General features: G+C 38.8%; 1 protein-coding gene across 1 annotated transcript in view; it reads left to right on the forward strand.

Moving 5' to 3' along the window:
• Positions 1–16,308, forward strand: part of grin2da (glutamate receptor, ionotropic, N-methyl D-aspartate 2D, a) — a 277,394-nt gene that overhangs the window by 117,534 nt on the left and 143,552 nt on the right. The window contains exons 2-4 of the mRNA XM_038302815.1: positions 4,516–5,115; positions 7,878–8,015; positions 13,624–13,890. Coding sequence (XP_038158743.1) covers positions 4,663–5,115; positions 7,878–8,015; positions 13,624–13,890 — 858 coding nt within the window. The 5' untranslated portion in view covers positions 4,516–4,662. The remainder of the gene's footprint in view (positions 1–4,515; positions 5,116–7,877; positions 8,016–13,623; positions 13,891–16,308) is intronic.

The following is a 16,308-nucleotide window of genomic DNA, read 5'->3' on the forward strand; positions in this document are numbered from 1 at the left end:
TATTCTCAGAGGGTAACAAATAAGACACCATAGTACTGTAAACTGAACGTTAGGTGTTAGATATCGTCTGACTGAGTTACAGATGTGTTTAGCTTTCATTAAGTAGTGGTAGGGGGAGTTTGGAAGTGATATACCTCAGAAGGGAGGCTTTCTCTGTGGGTAAGGAGAACCTTTATCATCTAGATAGCTAAACTGGCTGCAGCACAGTGGGATTATAGACTGGTAAGCATAACTTACCATGGAATGAAGCCTATACTGCTGTCTGTCGGTGCATTAGTGAACTACATGTGATATAAACTGCGTAACCATAAAAAATAATATATTATGTGGCGCAGTAATTTGTTTATTTTTTAAACTCTTCGATGCATTAAATTTCACCTATGCTTTTTTGTAATCAATGTCAGCGAAACTTTACAGCCTCACTCTGTGCTTCTCTGGAAGCCATCATTTTACTTAAACAGGTCTCAGTATATTAAACAGCCTTAAGGCGTAGGTTGATGCCTGACTCACTCTAAACGTGGTGCAGCTGCCGAGCGGGCACCACAAGGAACCTAAATCTTTGAAATCAATGTGTAAATTCAGATCAGAGAAAATAAAGTTTGGCCGTACACCATAAGTCTTGCACTGCACACACCAAACAGGAAAAGCTAAGTGCCAGAAAGAAAAAAAGTTCTGGTGGATTTTAGAATAAATTTGATCCACCAACCTAAGCTAACGACCAGTGAAAACAAAAACAGAGAGGCTGAGGTTGAGTAGGAATATATTATGTGCATCGATAATAAGTTTTGCCTGACAACTCCTGGAAGCAGCATAAGCCCACCTGAACGTCTGTTCTCCAGAGTGCAGTATCTGTAGCACGGACAACCAAGTCACAGCATTCGGTTTTAGTGATTTTCTGCAGCACAGCTGCTGCACCGCGTTCAGTGTAAGCCCAGCGCCACTGTCAGCTTACGGAGAACTCCTAAGAGTGGTAACAGCAATTAAAGGTGTTCAGTATGAGCGAATGAAATAAGAAGCAGTCAAAGGGCATTTGGTACAGTACTTCAAAGTTTATGACCGGCTATGCTTCAGATGTTTGGAATTGAACAGTAAGAGCAGTATTTAAGCAGTATTTTATGATTCTGTAATTTTGGGAACTTTGTTTAAGCACTGCTTTTGTTGTAACTCCATTTTCTGAAATTGTCTGAGCTCTGCTGTAATATCTGAACTTTGGTCATCACTCTTAACACAACTGGATTCTCGTGGCAAGAAATCCTTAAAATTAGGAAAATGCTTTTGAGTCTCAGCGGTTGCAGCTTTTGTCTCTGATATATATATATATATATATATATATATATATATATACACTATATTGCCAAAAGTATTTGCTCACCTGCCTTGACTCACATATGAGCTTAAGTGACATCCCGTTCCTAATCCATAGGGTTCAATATGACGTCGGTCCACCCTTTGCAGCTAGAACAGCTTCAACTCTTCTGGGAAGGCTGTCCACAAGGTTTAGGAGTGTGTTTATGGGAATTTTTGACCATTCTTCCAGAAGCGCATTTGTGAGGTCGCACACTGATGTTGGACGAGAAGGCCTGGCTCTCAGTCTCCGCTCTAATTCATCCCAAAGGTGTTCTATCGGGTTGAGGTCAGGACTCTGTGCAGGCCAGTCAAGTTCATCCACACCAGACTCTGTCATCCATGTCTTTATGGACCTTGCTTTGTGCACTGGTGCACAGTCATGTTGGAAGAGGAAGGGGCCAGCTCCAAACTGTTCCCACAAAGTTGGGAGCATGGAATTGTCCAAAATGTCTTGGTATGCTGAAGCATTCAGAGTTCCTTTCACTGGAACTAAGGGGCCAAGCCCAGCTCCTGAAAAACAACCTCACACCATAATCCCCCCTCCACCAAACTTTACACTTGGCACAATGCAGTCAGACAAGTACCGTTCTCCTGGCAACCGCCAAACCCAGACCCGTCCATCAGATTGCCAGATGGAGAAGCGCGATTCGTCACTCCAGAGAACGCGTCTCCACTGCTCTAGAGTCCAGTGGCGGCGTGCTTTACACCACCGCATCCGACGCTTTGCATTGCACTTGGTGATGTATGGCTTGGATGCAGCTGCTCGACCATGGAAACCCATTCCATGAAGCTCTCTGCGCACTGTTCTTGAGCTAATCTGAAGGCCACATGAAGTTTGGAGGTCTGTAGTGATTGACTCTGCAGAAAGTTGGCGACCTCTTCGCACTATGCGCGTCAGCATCCGCTGACCCCGCTCCGTCAGTTTACGTGGCCTACCTCTTCGTGGCTGAGTTGCTGTCGTTCCCAAACACTTCCATTTTCTTATAATACAGCTGACTGTGGAATATTTAGGAGCGAGGAAATTTCACGACTGGATTTGTTGCACAGGTGGCATCCTATCACAGTTCCACGCTGGAATTCACTGAGCTCCTGAGAGCGACCCATTCTTTCACAAATGTTTGTAAAAACAGTCTGCATGCCTAGGTGCTTGAATTTATACACCTGTGGCCATGGAAGTGATTGGAACACCTGATTCCAATAATTTGGATGGGTGAGCAAATACTTTTGGCAATATAGTGTATATATATATATATATATATATATATATATATATATATATATATATATATATATATATATATATATATATATATATATATATATATATATATATATATATATATATATATATATATATCTTCATACATGTTGAGGTTCCTGCCATGTCACTTTTGTTTTGTTGTTTCCTTTTTTTTCTTCTTTAGAAGCGGTGCTCTGTTGTCTGGTGCTAATTAATCTACATGTTGTTCCTATTATCACCTTGAATTGGCCATTGATCTAGCCGAGGGGTCCACAACCCAAACTGCTCCAAGAGCCATATTGGACCAAAAAAAACACAAATCAGTCTTATATAAGCCTCATATGGCAACAAAGGCTTTCATAGCCCACTATAAAAAAGGACTACGTTGGCTTAAATATATAAGCATTCATGATTAAATGTTTATCCTGGAGCAAATGTCACATAGCTGCATGAGCTGAGGGAGGAGCAGTGTGTGCTCTCACTGCGTGGAGTTCACCGCCCTTTACCACATGGTTTAGGTTTCGTTGTATTGATGAAATGATAGTAAACCAGTAAAGGAATCTTTCTATGGTGGAAGTGTTTCTGTTGGTTAGGAGTTGATTGAGTCATGAGGGACCAAGCTGGAACTGACATTCATCAGAGCAGTGCTCTCTCACCCCAAAATCCCACTTCCTCCATCTCCAGAAGTTCTGCAATCGCAATCTTTCTCTCACTCCCAACTTGGTAGTCGGCTGCCAATTTAGTATGCCTTCCCTGGAGATGCCTTTCCAAATTACTCTCTTTATTTTTTGACAACCTCTCATTACAAAGCAAACATGCAGGCAATCCTTCCGCATTGGTAATGAAAGCAAATAATTTGCTCCATTCTTCTTTGAATCCTCTGTTCTCATCAGCTATCTTCCCTTTTTTCCCTTTGGGATCAATATGAGATACACCCGCCGCTTTGTTTGCCTGGCACCGTGCTGCACTGAAACGTGTGTTGCAGGCTATGACCACTGATCTCCATGGCTGGGAGGTGAATGTTTGTTGAAACATTTATTGTTTAAATTTATTCATTTATTATACACATTTCTACAGCATTGGAAAATATAATGAATGTTTGTTTGACCTCCTGCACACCACATTAAAATAAAGAAATAAAAAAAAAAATCTTTTTTAATAAATCTTTGAAAAAGCTCCAGGAAGCTGCGTCGGGGGCACTAAAGAGCCACATGCAGCTGACCCCTGATCTAGACCTTTCATGCCCGTGACCTTCCATCTGTTTCTCAGTTCTATACTGTATGTCTACATTGTTTACAGTCATTGTTCTTCTGAAACCAGCCACATGGAGACAATGTAGCACTTAGTTTGTATTGAGGAGGAAAACAAATATTTCAAGGTTTTTTTGCGGGGTTAAACAGGCTGAAACATTTTTTTCCAACATTTGTTTCCTTTTAAAGAAGTGCTTCCCTCTTAAAGATGTCAAAACCAAGCCTATTTTGTGAAGTTTACAAGTTCAGAACTTAAAAAATAAAGATTAAATTAAATCAATTAAAACATATTTTGTGGAACCCACCTGCAAGTCTTGAGGCTAGTTTCTTAAATCATCTCTGTGTATATAAAGTTCAATTTTGTTTTCTAATCATGGTCCCAGTTAACACAAAATGTTGCTGAAAAGAGGGGTTTTGCCTCTTTAATTTATTTACAAATGAAATTGTGTCAGAATATGATTTATAAGGACAAAGATAAATGGGTTTTATTCTGAGTCACGTACATACCTTGTCAGCAAAAAGTAACTGCTATATAACACCCACATTAATGAACTGTCTCCAAATTTAGTCTATGTATGCATACTTTTACATTAGCGACAATTACAAACTATTTTTGTGGCTCAAAAATATAAATGGCAACAGACCAGTTTTCAATGTTTCTCTTTGTTTTGTCTGCAGGGTCTCCTTTTCACACTGGGTGAAGCATTGTAGGCTGCCAGGCTCCCACCGCCATCTCCTTCATCCTTCAAACAGAATCCTCCACCCTGCCTGGCCTCACCTGGCAAAACCCCATCAGACAACCACCACTGGCCCTCCCTTTACCCCATGGTGGCCCCAAGGCCTACCCTCTCACTGCTACTGGCAATCCTGGCCTGCACGGGGCCCGCACGCCCCTCGCCCCCCCTGCTCCTCCGGCCCCGGGAGAGAGAGAGGGACTCGGGTGGCATCAACATAGCCGTAGTCCACTCTGGCTCCTCCCTGCTCCCGGAGACGGCGGCGGTGGGAGGTGCGGGGGTTGGCGAGCCGGGTCTTGGGTCCGGTCTGGGAACTGGTCCGGGTGGAGGAGGAAGGGGGGTGACGGATACAGCCTCGTTGGCAGGAGTCGCTGCCATGGCCTCTTTGTCCTCTTCAACATACCTGTCACTGGCGGCACTTTCCACTGAGACGGTGATGACACCATCAGGCCAAGCCAACGTCATTTACCTGGCAGTGAATGAGAGCAGTCCAGGAACCCTGCTGTTGCAGCTGTGTGAGCTGCTGGCCACTACACCCCTACAGGTAGCCATACTACACAAACCAACCCATTTTACTCATACATTACTCCTGAGCTTTGCCATGAATTTGTCATGTCACTGAGAAAAAAAAACACTTGAAGCATTCAGACAAACCATATTTGAACAGACCAGAAGCCCCATATGTCAGTGATGTCCTTGAGGTCATGGCTGCTGAACTGTCTGAAATAGTTTAAAAATTCAGCTGATGTGAAATAGCAAAGGCACCCTTTAAGCCAGAAATAGTTCAGCTGCTCTGAAACTGTTCAATAAATACTGAAATTTATAGACGTTAAAAAGAAAAATGTTTTCTAATGAAACTTTTATTTTTCAGATTATCTTCAATACCACAGCTTTAGGACGTGATATGATTTTGAAAGTAAATTCTTACTTTGTTTTCATTATTTTTTACAATCTTCTTTCATTAAAGATAAAAAGCGTGTTTTAAGAAACAGCAAGACAAACCCAGCTATATTTAGCTGACCTACAAATGCGTCAATGGTGTTTATCTGCTGTCGTTTGAGTCTGTTGCTTTATTTTACATCAGAGTAAGGATAAGTATGAAGCATCTACATGAACCTAATCAACCACTGGCTGATGAAGAATCCTGCAAGCCAGTGAGAAGTTGAAACAGGCAGGTCATGGTTTTTGTATAATATTGAGTTCAGCTTAGTTAATTTATACGGTGCAATTCATAAAAATGATGCAAGTTTACACAACAAGTGGATTCAAAAGCAGTTAATAAGTTAAAAATAGTTACAGTAGCAGCCATTCAAAATGGCCCTTTCCAGTCACACGCCAGCCGAATAGCAGCCTACTACGCTGCAACTCCCAGCAAAATCCCCTCCAAATTCCAGCCACTGACCTTCTCCTTGGGGTGCTTTTTTTTTTTTTTTACTCTGACTCCACCTTTTCACTAAATTACAGGGTCTCACCAGGACACAATACTTCTCTTGAATGGCTACTACTGTATAATAACATTTAATCAAATTCAGTTTTTAATGTGACTGGTAAAAACCCAATACAATTATAGTGTACCAATCAATTTTGTAAAACATTGCTGTACAATTTTAATATATTCATTGCCCACCCCAGTAGAGGTAGTTAATGTTATTTAATCAGGCAATATGCAGACTGTCATGTATTGTTTGTGAACAAACAACCTTCTAAATGTGTGTTAGAACAACAAATAAAATTGTGAATCAAACTCAAATTCACCATCAAACAGATAACTGCACTTATATGGAATAAATTCATTGCAATTTCCATTCAAAATAAAATAGTTTATTAACAAAGTTCATGCAGCTCCAAGTCAAAAATTCAAAATTTCAATTAAATACTATTAACTAAAATTATTGAAACTTAGCTATTTGTACACAAAGAAGAAGGAAAGCATAGTTGAAAACTGTAACTGATGAGATTATGCAATGATATTACAGTTTAGCATGGATTTTGTGTTTGAAAACTATAGTTAATCTAAAAAAAAATCTCAATGTGATCAAATGAGGTTTTAAGTAGTTTAGAACAATCTGAATTTATTCAAATTGATGCAAAACACATAAACTTTTTATCTGTTTAAAATGAAATCAAGCTTGTTCTCTTGTTATAAAGAACAGCCCAGACATTTTAGCAAAACATCATGCAGTCCATTTTGTTAGCTTTGTCCTTACTCAACAGTAAACACATGAAATGATCAAAAATCATCAAAAGAAATATTGTATTTTTTCTGGAAGATCAGTCCCTAAATGTGTCAGACCTGCAAACTATTTGCTTCATGTGGAAGTCTAGAATTTTCTTTTATGACTCCCACCTTTAGTCAGCATTTGAAAGTTTTGAAAACTCAGAGCAAGTTAGTTGCAAGTCAGTCAAGGCAGCAGTGCTACCCATTGCGCCACTGAGCAGCCTACAGTACTTAAGCAGTATCTGTTACAATTTAATTTGAAAGCGATTCGATTTTTCTGCACCTCTGAGCATTATATATTTATTTTTATCTCCTTACATATCGCAAGCCATTCAATGAGGCATAGGTGACTTTTCATTGTAACGACCCATCACCTTCAGATGTCAACAGACATAGGCAGTTTAACTGATCTTCGTTGGGTTCAGTGACAAGGAACAATCAAAGATACACATTTTTGGAGTGCTAAAGGACTCCACACCCAAGGTATGCAAGAATGGCTAGCAATCTACCGACTTATGATTCACTCAGCAATGCGGACAATGTGTTGATGGTTTTATTCATATGGTTGCAGTAGACAGCAACATCCAATCAACCTAAACTCTATACAGCAGGTTGGAGAAATTTACAATCTGAGTCAGTTTTCCAACTAACTACAAATGCTGCATTCAGGTACAGTCAGTATACAACACTATATGTACTACTAAACATTGGCAATATGAAGTAAAACATTGTGATTGGTCCAGATACATAACAATAACATAAGTCGGTATTTGTGTGCCAAGTTAGGAGCTGCTTGGGTGTAGCAAGGCCTTTCAGAGTGATACAACAAATTCACGCCCAGTATGTGTATTTATGGTAAATGAGCATGTAAATATTGAATAGGAGGGGGCCCCAGAATGGAGCCTTCAAAGAACCCTGCATGTGATTTATCTGTTCTCTGGTTTAAAGTTGGTTGATGGTAATATTCTATTTTTATTTTTGTAAACATGCTATAATATTAAAGCTCACTCATGGTGTATTTCATTCTTGTATCTCATTCATTTAATCTCTTATAGCTTCATACCTAAAGCAAACTTTGTTTTACTTAGGGTTTGGTGTTTGAAGAGGAGAGACCACCGCCACCAAACCGCGCCCCTCTGGCCCCAATGCTTGAGTTTGTCTCTGCTCAGACTGGGGTTCCTGTTGTTGCCGTCGGGGGAGGAGCCAGTCTGGGACGGGAGCCACAGGTAAAAATGAATTACTTGTCATTGCATCATCACCACCCTTATTTCTTTCTCCTGAACCAAAGAAAGGACAGTCTTTGAAATACAATATGGAATGCCGCATTTTTCTGCTGTCGCATTAAACAGATTCTTGCTTTTATGTTGCTTAGAAACCATACTCTATATGCAAATAAGATATCTGATGTCCTTAAAATGAACAGCTTATTTCAATAATATAGTGAGTTTTTGAGGGTGGAACAATTAGAAAATATTTAAAGTAAGAGCTTGATATCCTTCCTTTCCATCAAAATACTCCTGGTATTAAATATTTGCAAGAACAGTTGAAAAAATTAAATGCTATTCTGTTCCCAAGTAAACATAAATCTTAGATTTTAGGGGGCGCTGTAATACTAGCCTAATATCAATCAAATAATGAGCTCAGTGTGGATATTCTGAGTATAATATCTACCTGGGGGGCATAAGTTGAAAAAGCAGCTCAACAATGACAGGTAAATTCATTAAGTGCAGCAGATTGTTTTAATCGGATCACCTTTACAAGATGGAGTTATATTTTTTTCATTGCTTGGCTGCTGTAACAGTTAATCCAGTTTACCTGGGTCTAAACCAGCTGGCATGTTAAAATAATCATTGATAATACATGTTGGTTTAAAACAAGAGGTGAAGTTGCTTTGAAAAAGTGCAGGTGCTCGACTTTCTTTTGGAATTCTTAAGTGAAATATGTAACGTTTTTTTCTTCATCTCAAAAACTAGACCACTGCATTCAGATGCTTGGTTATCCCATGAATAGCACCGCATTATAACCAAACATATCGGTTGCTGTAAAATCTGCTCATTCATTTACTACTGCTTGTATGTGAGGGGACTGGTATCTTTATTCAGCAATCTGTCCTTCGCAGTGCCTCACAGAGACATAACCATAACCACAGACGTAAGGACAGTTTAGAGATACCTAGCAGTTATTTGTTCTTTTTCCTTCTGGACTGTGAGTGGAAGCTGAAGTATCCAGAGAAAATCCATGTATTAACGGGGAGAACATGCAAACTCCATGCAGACAAAAACCAGACTGGGAATCGAACCAAGATTGTTCTTGCTGCAAGGCAGCAGTGCTGCAAACCGCCCCACTCTGCAGCCTTAGAAAACATTCCGCAACTGTTTTATACCAATTTTAACTACTGATAATATCAAGTCATTGTCTATACACAATTTTTTTTTCAAATACTGGATTGTAGGTATTTAATTCATTTTGGATTCCACAGGCCAGCCGCCAGTTTAAGAGTCTTTTTCTGTTGATTCACCCTTAAATAAATGAAAAAATCTAAAATAAGAAGTAATAAAAAATTGGAAATCTTCAGCTAAGTGTGCTCAAAAAATATATTTACATTGCATTGTGTTTTCTGATATAATAGCTACTATGAATGATAAATCAAAGTGACTAAAGTGGCATCATCACATAGTCCCCTGGGGGCCCTGGGCTCTTACAAAGAAAGACAAAAACATAAAACAAAGGATCCCTTTCTGAATCATGCTTTTCTGCATTATCTGTTAAAAATACAATTTGTAACCTTTTTTAAAACAACAAAACAACAAAAACAAAGAATCTATTAGAATTCATGAATAAAAGCTATTTGATTTTTCAACCAGCCAAGAAAAATAACATCACCTCCAGCTATAGGAAGCCAGTCTCCTATTTTTCAGAGAAACAAAAACACATTTTTTTTTTTTAAAGAACCAAAAGGCAGATAAGAAAAATCTTTTTCCTTTGACAATGAAAGGCAGCTCCTCTGTTGGATCATTTGCAATCGCTTTTCAAAGTAAAAACCTCCTTTTTTCACAATTTGTCACATTACAAGAATAAGCCTAAATTTATTTCACTGTAATCTTCTGCAACAAGGCACAATGAACTATTGCTTCACCAAAAAGGTAATATAAATTATGCTTTCAGATGTTTGTTTGGGAAAAGTATAATTCAGACGTGTATTCAGCCACACCATAAACAATACTTTGTTGAAGTACCTTTTTCAGCTACTGTTCCTTATAGCTCGAAATCCTATCCAGAAGGTCTCTGCCAGCTGTGCATCTACTAGATGTAATGAGAAGGCATATTCTGACATTTTTCCTTCATGTAATTATGCCAGGGCCCTGGGACACAGTGTGTGATTTAATGATGTGACAGATACATGGTTATTGTCTTATTTAACTGGTTGTTAAATTATCGCACTGTTTCCCAGCTGTGAACGTAACACCTCGCTCCATTCATGTTGCCCCACGTTTCCTATTTAATTATTAATTTATTTTAACAGACTACATTAAAAAAGGTCACCTCGCATCCTATTGCAAATTATATAATAACGTATAATGTGTGTATGCGATCCATTTTCAAAAACAGGCTCGGGGTCAGTGGCTGTGGCTTGCAATACATATTTTTTTAAGGATTAAAAACAGTGTGCCTGCAACTGTTTTTCAATTCAAAAACATGTTGAAAATTTCAAACTTAAATCAAATAAATTTCATTTTACAAATTCTATAATCCAGCATTTTTAGTTGACGTCAGCGCATCTGAGCTAACTGGAGCAGAGCAAAACCCTTGCTCTGGCCTATGAATTGAAAACCGCTCTGCGCTCCATCATATTTCTTCCGTTCCGGTCTACCACTCGCTTCACTCTCCACTCCGCTCAATGCTCTGATATAAATATATATATTTTTCTTTTTGTTATTGCCAATCAAAATCAAACCTTGAAATCAAAAATAGAAAACCTTTTCAAGCATTAAACGTTGTTTATCCTTTCCTGTAACTGTCTATCCTGTCTTTGGTGAAACAAAGCATTATTACAGCATCATTCTGCCATGTTTCATCGTAATCATGTTTTTGTCAGCTTAATGGACAGCTGTAGTTTTTTTATTTACATCTAACTGTAGGGCAGTTTGGTCCAAAGACACCAAAGTACCAACTTCCAAATGTTTGCTGTTTCTGACATGCCTTGCAGCAAAACTATATTCTTATGGCTTTTTCCTTTGCGACCCTCCCTTATAGGCCCAGATTCCCTGGACTGTGGACCTGATTTTGTTTTTTGGTCCTCCTGAGCTTTGGATCTCTGCTGGCCCCTAAAATAACTTTAGCCTCTTTTCTGCCTCACTGGTCATGTTTTCCTAGTCTGGTCTATCAGTTTAGGTCAACAGTCATTTGCAGTTAGTAAGTATTGAACAACTAAATATTTGTGAATGATGGATTGAACAGTGTGCAATAAGTGGGGTTTTATTTGTTATTTGTTTTTCAGTTTGACCCCAACAATGGATATACAAGAAGCCTTGTTTTTCAGTTTAATTTATTTTGGTTGATGAAATAATAATAAAAAAGGAAATCAGCTTATTTTGTAATTTAACGATTCCTACTAAAATTAAATACAAAGAAACAGATAACTTGTCTATGATTTTTTTTAAACATTTACTAATTTAATAGTGATTTTGTTTTGGAAGGATTATGGACTGCATAGTAATCATGCAAAGAACAGACGATTTTGTATCCTAATTAGATACATGTCCAGCAGGCTGAGTTGTTTGTAATAGCGCTTTTAAAGAGATGCTATCCAAGCCCAAAACAAAATACATTTATTTAATTTAGTACGACAGTGAGACATTACTGAAGGAAAAGCGCTTTCAAAGTGAGGAACACTGAATTCAAATGCTCTCCACATTTCTGTATAACATTTCCTTCCATTTCACACATTTTGACTACTTTTGTTCGTCCGTCAGATGTGAAAATAAGTTTTTAAAACATGGAAAAGCTGAAGGAATGGGAATTGTGTTGCTAGACTTTAACCAAAAAAGATCAGTGAGCACAAAGGCTGGATGATGGGTCACCATCTCTTCCAATTTTTAAAGCGCATCTTGAATCAGTTAACCTTGTGGCAACATGTCTTCTAAAATGTTGACTTGGGATGTGACATCACTCATTCATGGTTTTTCGTAAGCTTAATGGGGCTAGTAAACACATTTTAGCTCCATCTTCAAGAGAAACTCGGAAACATGATTAATGCTCCAGTCTTCAGCTGCAGAGCTTGCTCCTAGCATGTTTCCTTTACAGATCCCCCTCAGCCAGGTTGAGAAGCAGATAAGCTTATATTTGGAGTCAGACTGCTAGTTAGCTAGCTGACTGACTTCAGTGTAGTGAGACTGGAGGTGAGGTCTGATGCCATGGAGGATCGAACATTATTCCTGGAGGTTTTTCCCTTTGATCATCCGCATGTCTGCACAGAAGCAGAACCATGATTACTAATTTACAGATATTCCCTTGGCTTCTGGTGTTTTTTTTTTTTTTTTTTTGTGCAGTACTTGAAATGCAGCACTCAGAAAAAAATAAAACTAAAAACAAACTTATATTTCAGTGATTTATTCATGTGATTTATCTGTTCTCTGATTTAAAGTTGGTTGATGGTAATATTCTATTTTTGTAAACATTGCTACAATATTAAAGCTTAGTCATGGTATATTTCATTTTAATGTAATTGCATTTAGAGCTGCATTAATCTGAGCCATCCCCCCATCACATCTTTATACCCACTCATATTATACTACTTCTGTTATATCTAACAGTCCAAATGTGTTCACATCTGAACAACCTCTCTTCATAATCTATCATTGTACCAATGCATTAGCCTGGCCAGCCAGACTTTTATAATATATAGGCTAAACAGCTTATCAGTCTGGTAAAGGGCTGGTACAGCTTGATTTTAAGGGCGGGACTTACAGGGTCAGTGTCATCAGGTTGGAACCAATAAGATAACTACAGTATGGATATGAAGAAAAAAACAGTAGCAGGCACACAGTTTTTAAAAACCACTTAAAAAATCTGATGATATAAGCCCTGATCTCTCAGTATTGCTCTGTTGAGGTTGTCAGGTTGTTATGCTAGCAAATAGAAGCAGACAATATCATAGAAGCAGAAAGCATAGAAGCAGAACCATGATTACTAATTTACAGATATTCCCTTGGCTTCTGGAGAATGTTTTTAATTTGTGCAGTACCTAAAAAATAAGCAGCACTCAGAATAAAATAAATAAATAAAAATCTTATTTTATTTTGCTGTCCAAACCTACATTCAGTCCAATCATCAGTAAATATGGATTTTTCCATTTTAAAACTTTCCTCTTCTGTTGACAAAAATACAGTGGCTGATAGAAATGGATAGCTTTGTCACACTGTGCGTAGCTCATGCACATATGGTTATTAAAATGACTGCAGGGCACAGAGGGAGGCTACCACTGTTTCTCACATTCATGTTAAAGCTTTTATTTAAAAGCTGAAGCCGGATATGACAGACTGCTTCATTCCTCTGAGCCCCCCCTTAGAAAAACCTGAAGATATTAGACGCAAAGCAGAAAGAGCTCTAAGAAAAAGGAGAATGGTTTGATGCTGCCTGATGATCCTCTTTATGAATATGCTCCATTGTATACAACACTTGTTCAGCATGAGTGAATGGTACTTTATACTAAATATCAGCCTACATAAAGTACATGGAGTTGCAGGGCAAGTAATATCTTTTCTGATATTTATAAACTGTATTTTTATTATTCAAATTGATTGTTTGGCTTCAAAAATTGTTCTCTGCTAACAGGAGAGCGGCTCAATCTACCTTCAGTTCACTTGCTCCACAATGCTCCAACTCGAGGTCATCTTTGAAGTCCTGGAGGAATATGACTGGACGGCGTTCTCTGTTGTTACAACCCGTCACCATGGCTACGAGGACTTCCTGGCCATGGTGGAGGGTATGACGGATGGCTCGTTCATTGGCTGGGAAAGGAAGAGCGTGGTGGTTCTTAATGTGACAGACGACCCCGGTGGGGCAAGAACCAAGCGAGTGCTCAAAGACAACGAAGCCCAGGTGAGTGGTCAGAAACACAGGTGTCAGTGTTGACAGAGCTGTTATTTATGCTGAGATTTAAGTACTGCTAGGCTCTCAAAATAAAATTGATTTAAAGGAGAAGTCCGGCCAGCAAGGAATATCATCATTATCATTATCTATATCTGAAACTAATACATTTGCTGTGATTTAATGAATTTAGCATTAATCAGTAAAAAAATAAAACAATAATTTTAATTATGATCACCGAGTCTGGGACCAGCCATTTTTCCCCAAATATTGTAACACCTCACTCCTGACATCTTCAAGCAGTGACGTCAGGGTGTGGTAAGCCTAGCGCGATTCTCCCCGCTTTACAAGCAAAATCAATGGGAGCTACTAGACACATCTGCAATCAACAAGTTATTGAAGTTTTCAAGAGGACTTCACCGTTGAAATTCACTAGAACTGTAGTTAAAGTGACAATGCCCACGTGCATGGCAGTTGAATGTTGTAATACATTGGGTAAAGGTGAAAAGAGAATTTGTTATTTCACCTTTCGTCGTTTGATTGCCAATATGAAGAGGGAGGATTTGACATTACATTTTTGGCCAGAGAAAAAACATGTAAATGTTGCCAACATTTCAAAGAAAAATGTTTTCAAGATGACTTGGACGATAACGCACCAGATACAGCAGTGAGACTTGGTCAACCGCCGATACCGCACCGTGACGTCACAAACCGATAGGTGACAGTAGTGTTCTTTGACAAACATGGCTGCCTCCAGTAAAGCACATTAAATAAAAATTACTTTTAATTAAAAACACTTGTCATTTATTGGAGAGTATGTATGCTCAGCATTAGGCAAGCTGACATCTTTACTGGGGCCCAGGACAACACAGTCTTTTTGGGCCCCCCTCTACACCAAATGGAAAAATGGTCCTCACTCTGAGGGCCCTATATATAGTAAGCATTGCCAGACTATTGAACCTTTCCTGGGACATCCTAGAGCCCAGAAGGTTTTTTACTATCTTCATTTAACTGAAGGCCTGCTCATCCCCAGCGAGTTACAGGTAGAGATAGGAAAATATGAAGCAGGTTCTTCCATTTCCAATAACAATGTTTGTGTACACAGTTTTCTGTATTTTATGTTTTACATTTTCATCTAATCTATTGAGTTTAGTAAACTAGTTGATTTTTTTCTCTACTCATAGGAGAACAGTAAGCACGGCAGGTAAAATGTGGCCTTTTTTGACCTGCTGTATATTAGCCAGTCCCTAACAATTCCCTTCCTTGTGAGAGGTAGAATAGGTTAGATACTTTGGGAATTCTCTGCCCTCTGAATATTCTGGCATCTTATCTGCAATCTCTGATAAAGGCTTCCTTTTTTGCCATTACAAACATTCACTCAATCAGAAATTGTCATTTTTGTTGCGCACAGCGCAGGATCATTTAAATTAACTCGTGATCCGTCTCTGAGACACTATGCTCAGACTCTCTGCTCGGGCAGGAAGCCCCTCCACCTGCACTGCATTTCGACAGGGATGGCTCTCCCTGTCTTCTCCTCAAACACACCCTCCCCCTGCCACCTGAAGCTGCGACGCCTCAGCTGGCTCTCCTGCTCTGCCCTGTCTTTCACACTGCTTCTAGACCTCTGCCATCTCTCTGCTCTAATGGCACTAAGCTAACAGATGCTATAAATTAAAACACTACAATTAAAAGATTGCTTCTTACAGTCCTCTGAATGGACTTCATTCTTCTGCAATTCTGTTCCTTGACCTGTTCCTGATTCATCCTCAGTTTATTCTTAATATTTACTCCTAAAATCCCTCAAGCCTTTGGGGTCATCTTCCCTTTTTCTCTTTTTTTCTGTGCGCTACACTTCTGAAAACCTTACAATCTTAGGTTGCAGTGAAACAAACTTTAAAAGTTGCAGCCCGCCATTGTCCTGGTCAAACCATTTTATGTTGGGTGGAGGGAGTTATAATGGCCTATTATTTAAAGAAACTATATTATATACAGTATAGCCAATGTGGATATATTTATATATTCAGTTACTCTAATATAAAATATTTGTTTCTCAGTTATTTTATGTAAAATTACTTCTGCCTGTATTTTTAATGGTCAGATTGTCAATTTTGGGCCCTTCTCTCTGCTTTGTCCTGCCTGTCGGCGGGCTTGATCAGCAACCTGCTCAGATTAAGGCAGCTTAAGAGGAGCTAGGTAGTAAAGATGAAAACATAATGCCCAAGTGTAACTTTGTTTTATTCATAACTTGAAGGTAGAGATGTTAGGATGAAACTTCTTTTTACCCCTCATCTCTTTGCATGAGTAAGGTTAACAAGAAGATGTCTTCCTTTTATGCTTTAACATTTTTTTGCTCTAATTTTGGCTGTGGTAACAACATGACCTTTGTTAAAATAAGGCTCTGAAAAGAAATGAGTGAAAGCAAGGGCAGAT

Source organism: Cyprinodon tularosa, unplaced genomic scaffold, assembly GCF_016077235.1.
Source record: "Cyprinodon tularosa strain WSP-4 unplaced genomic scaffold, ASM1607723v1 ctg5, whole genome shotgun sequence".
In the NCBI taxonomy this organism is placed as follows: Eukaryota; Metazoa; Chordata; class Actinopteri; order Cyprinodontiformes; family Cyprinodontidae; genus Cyprinodon; species Cyprinodon tularosa.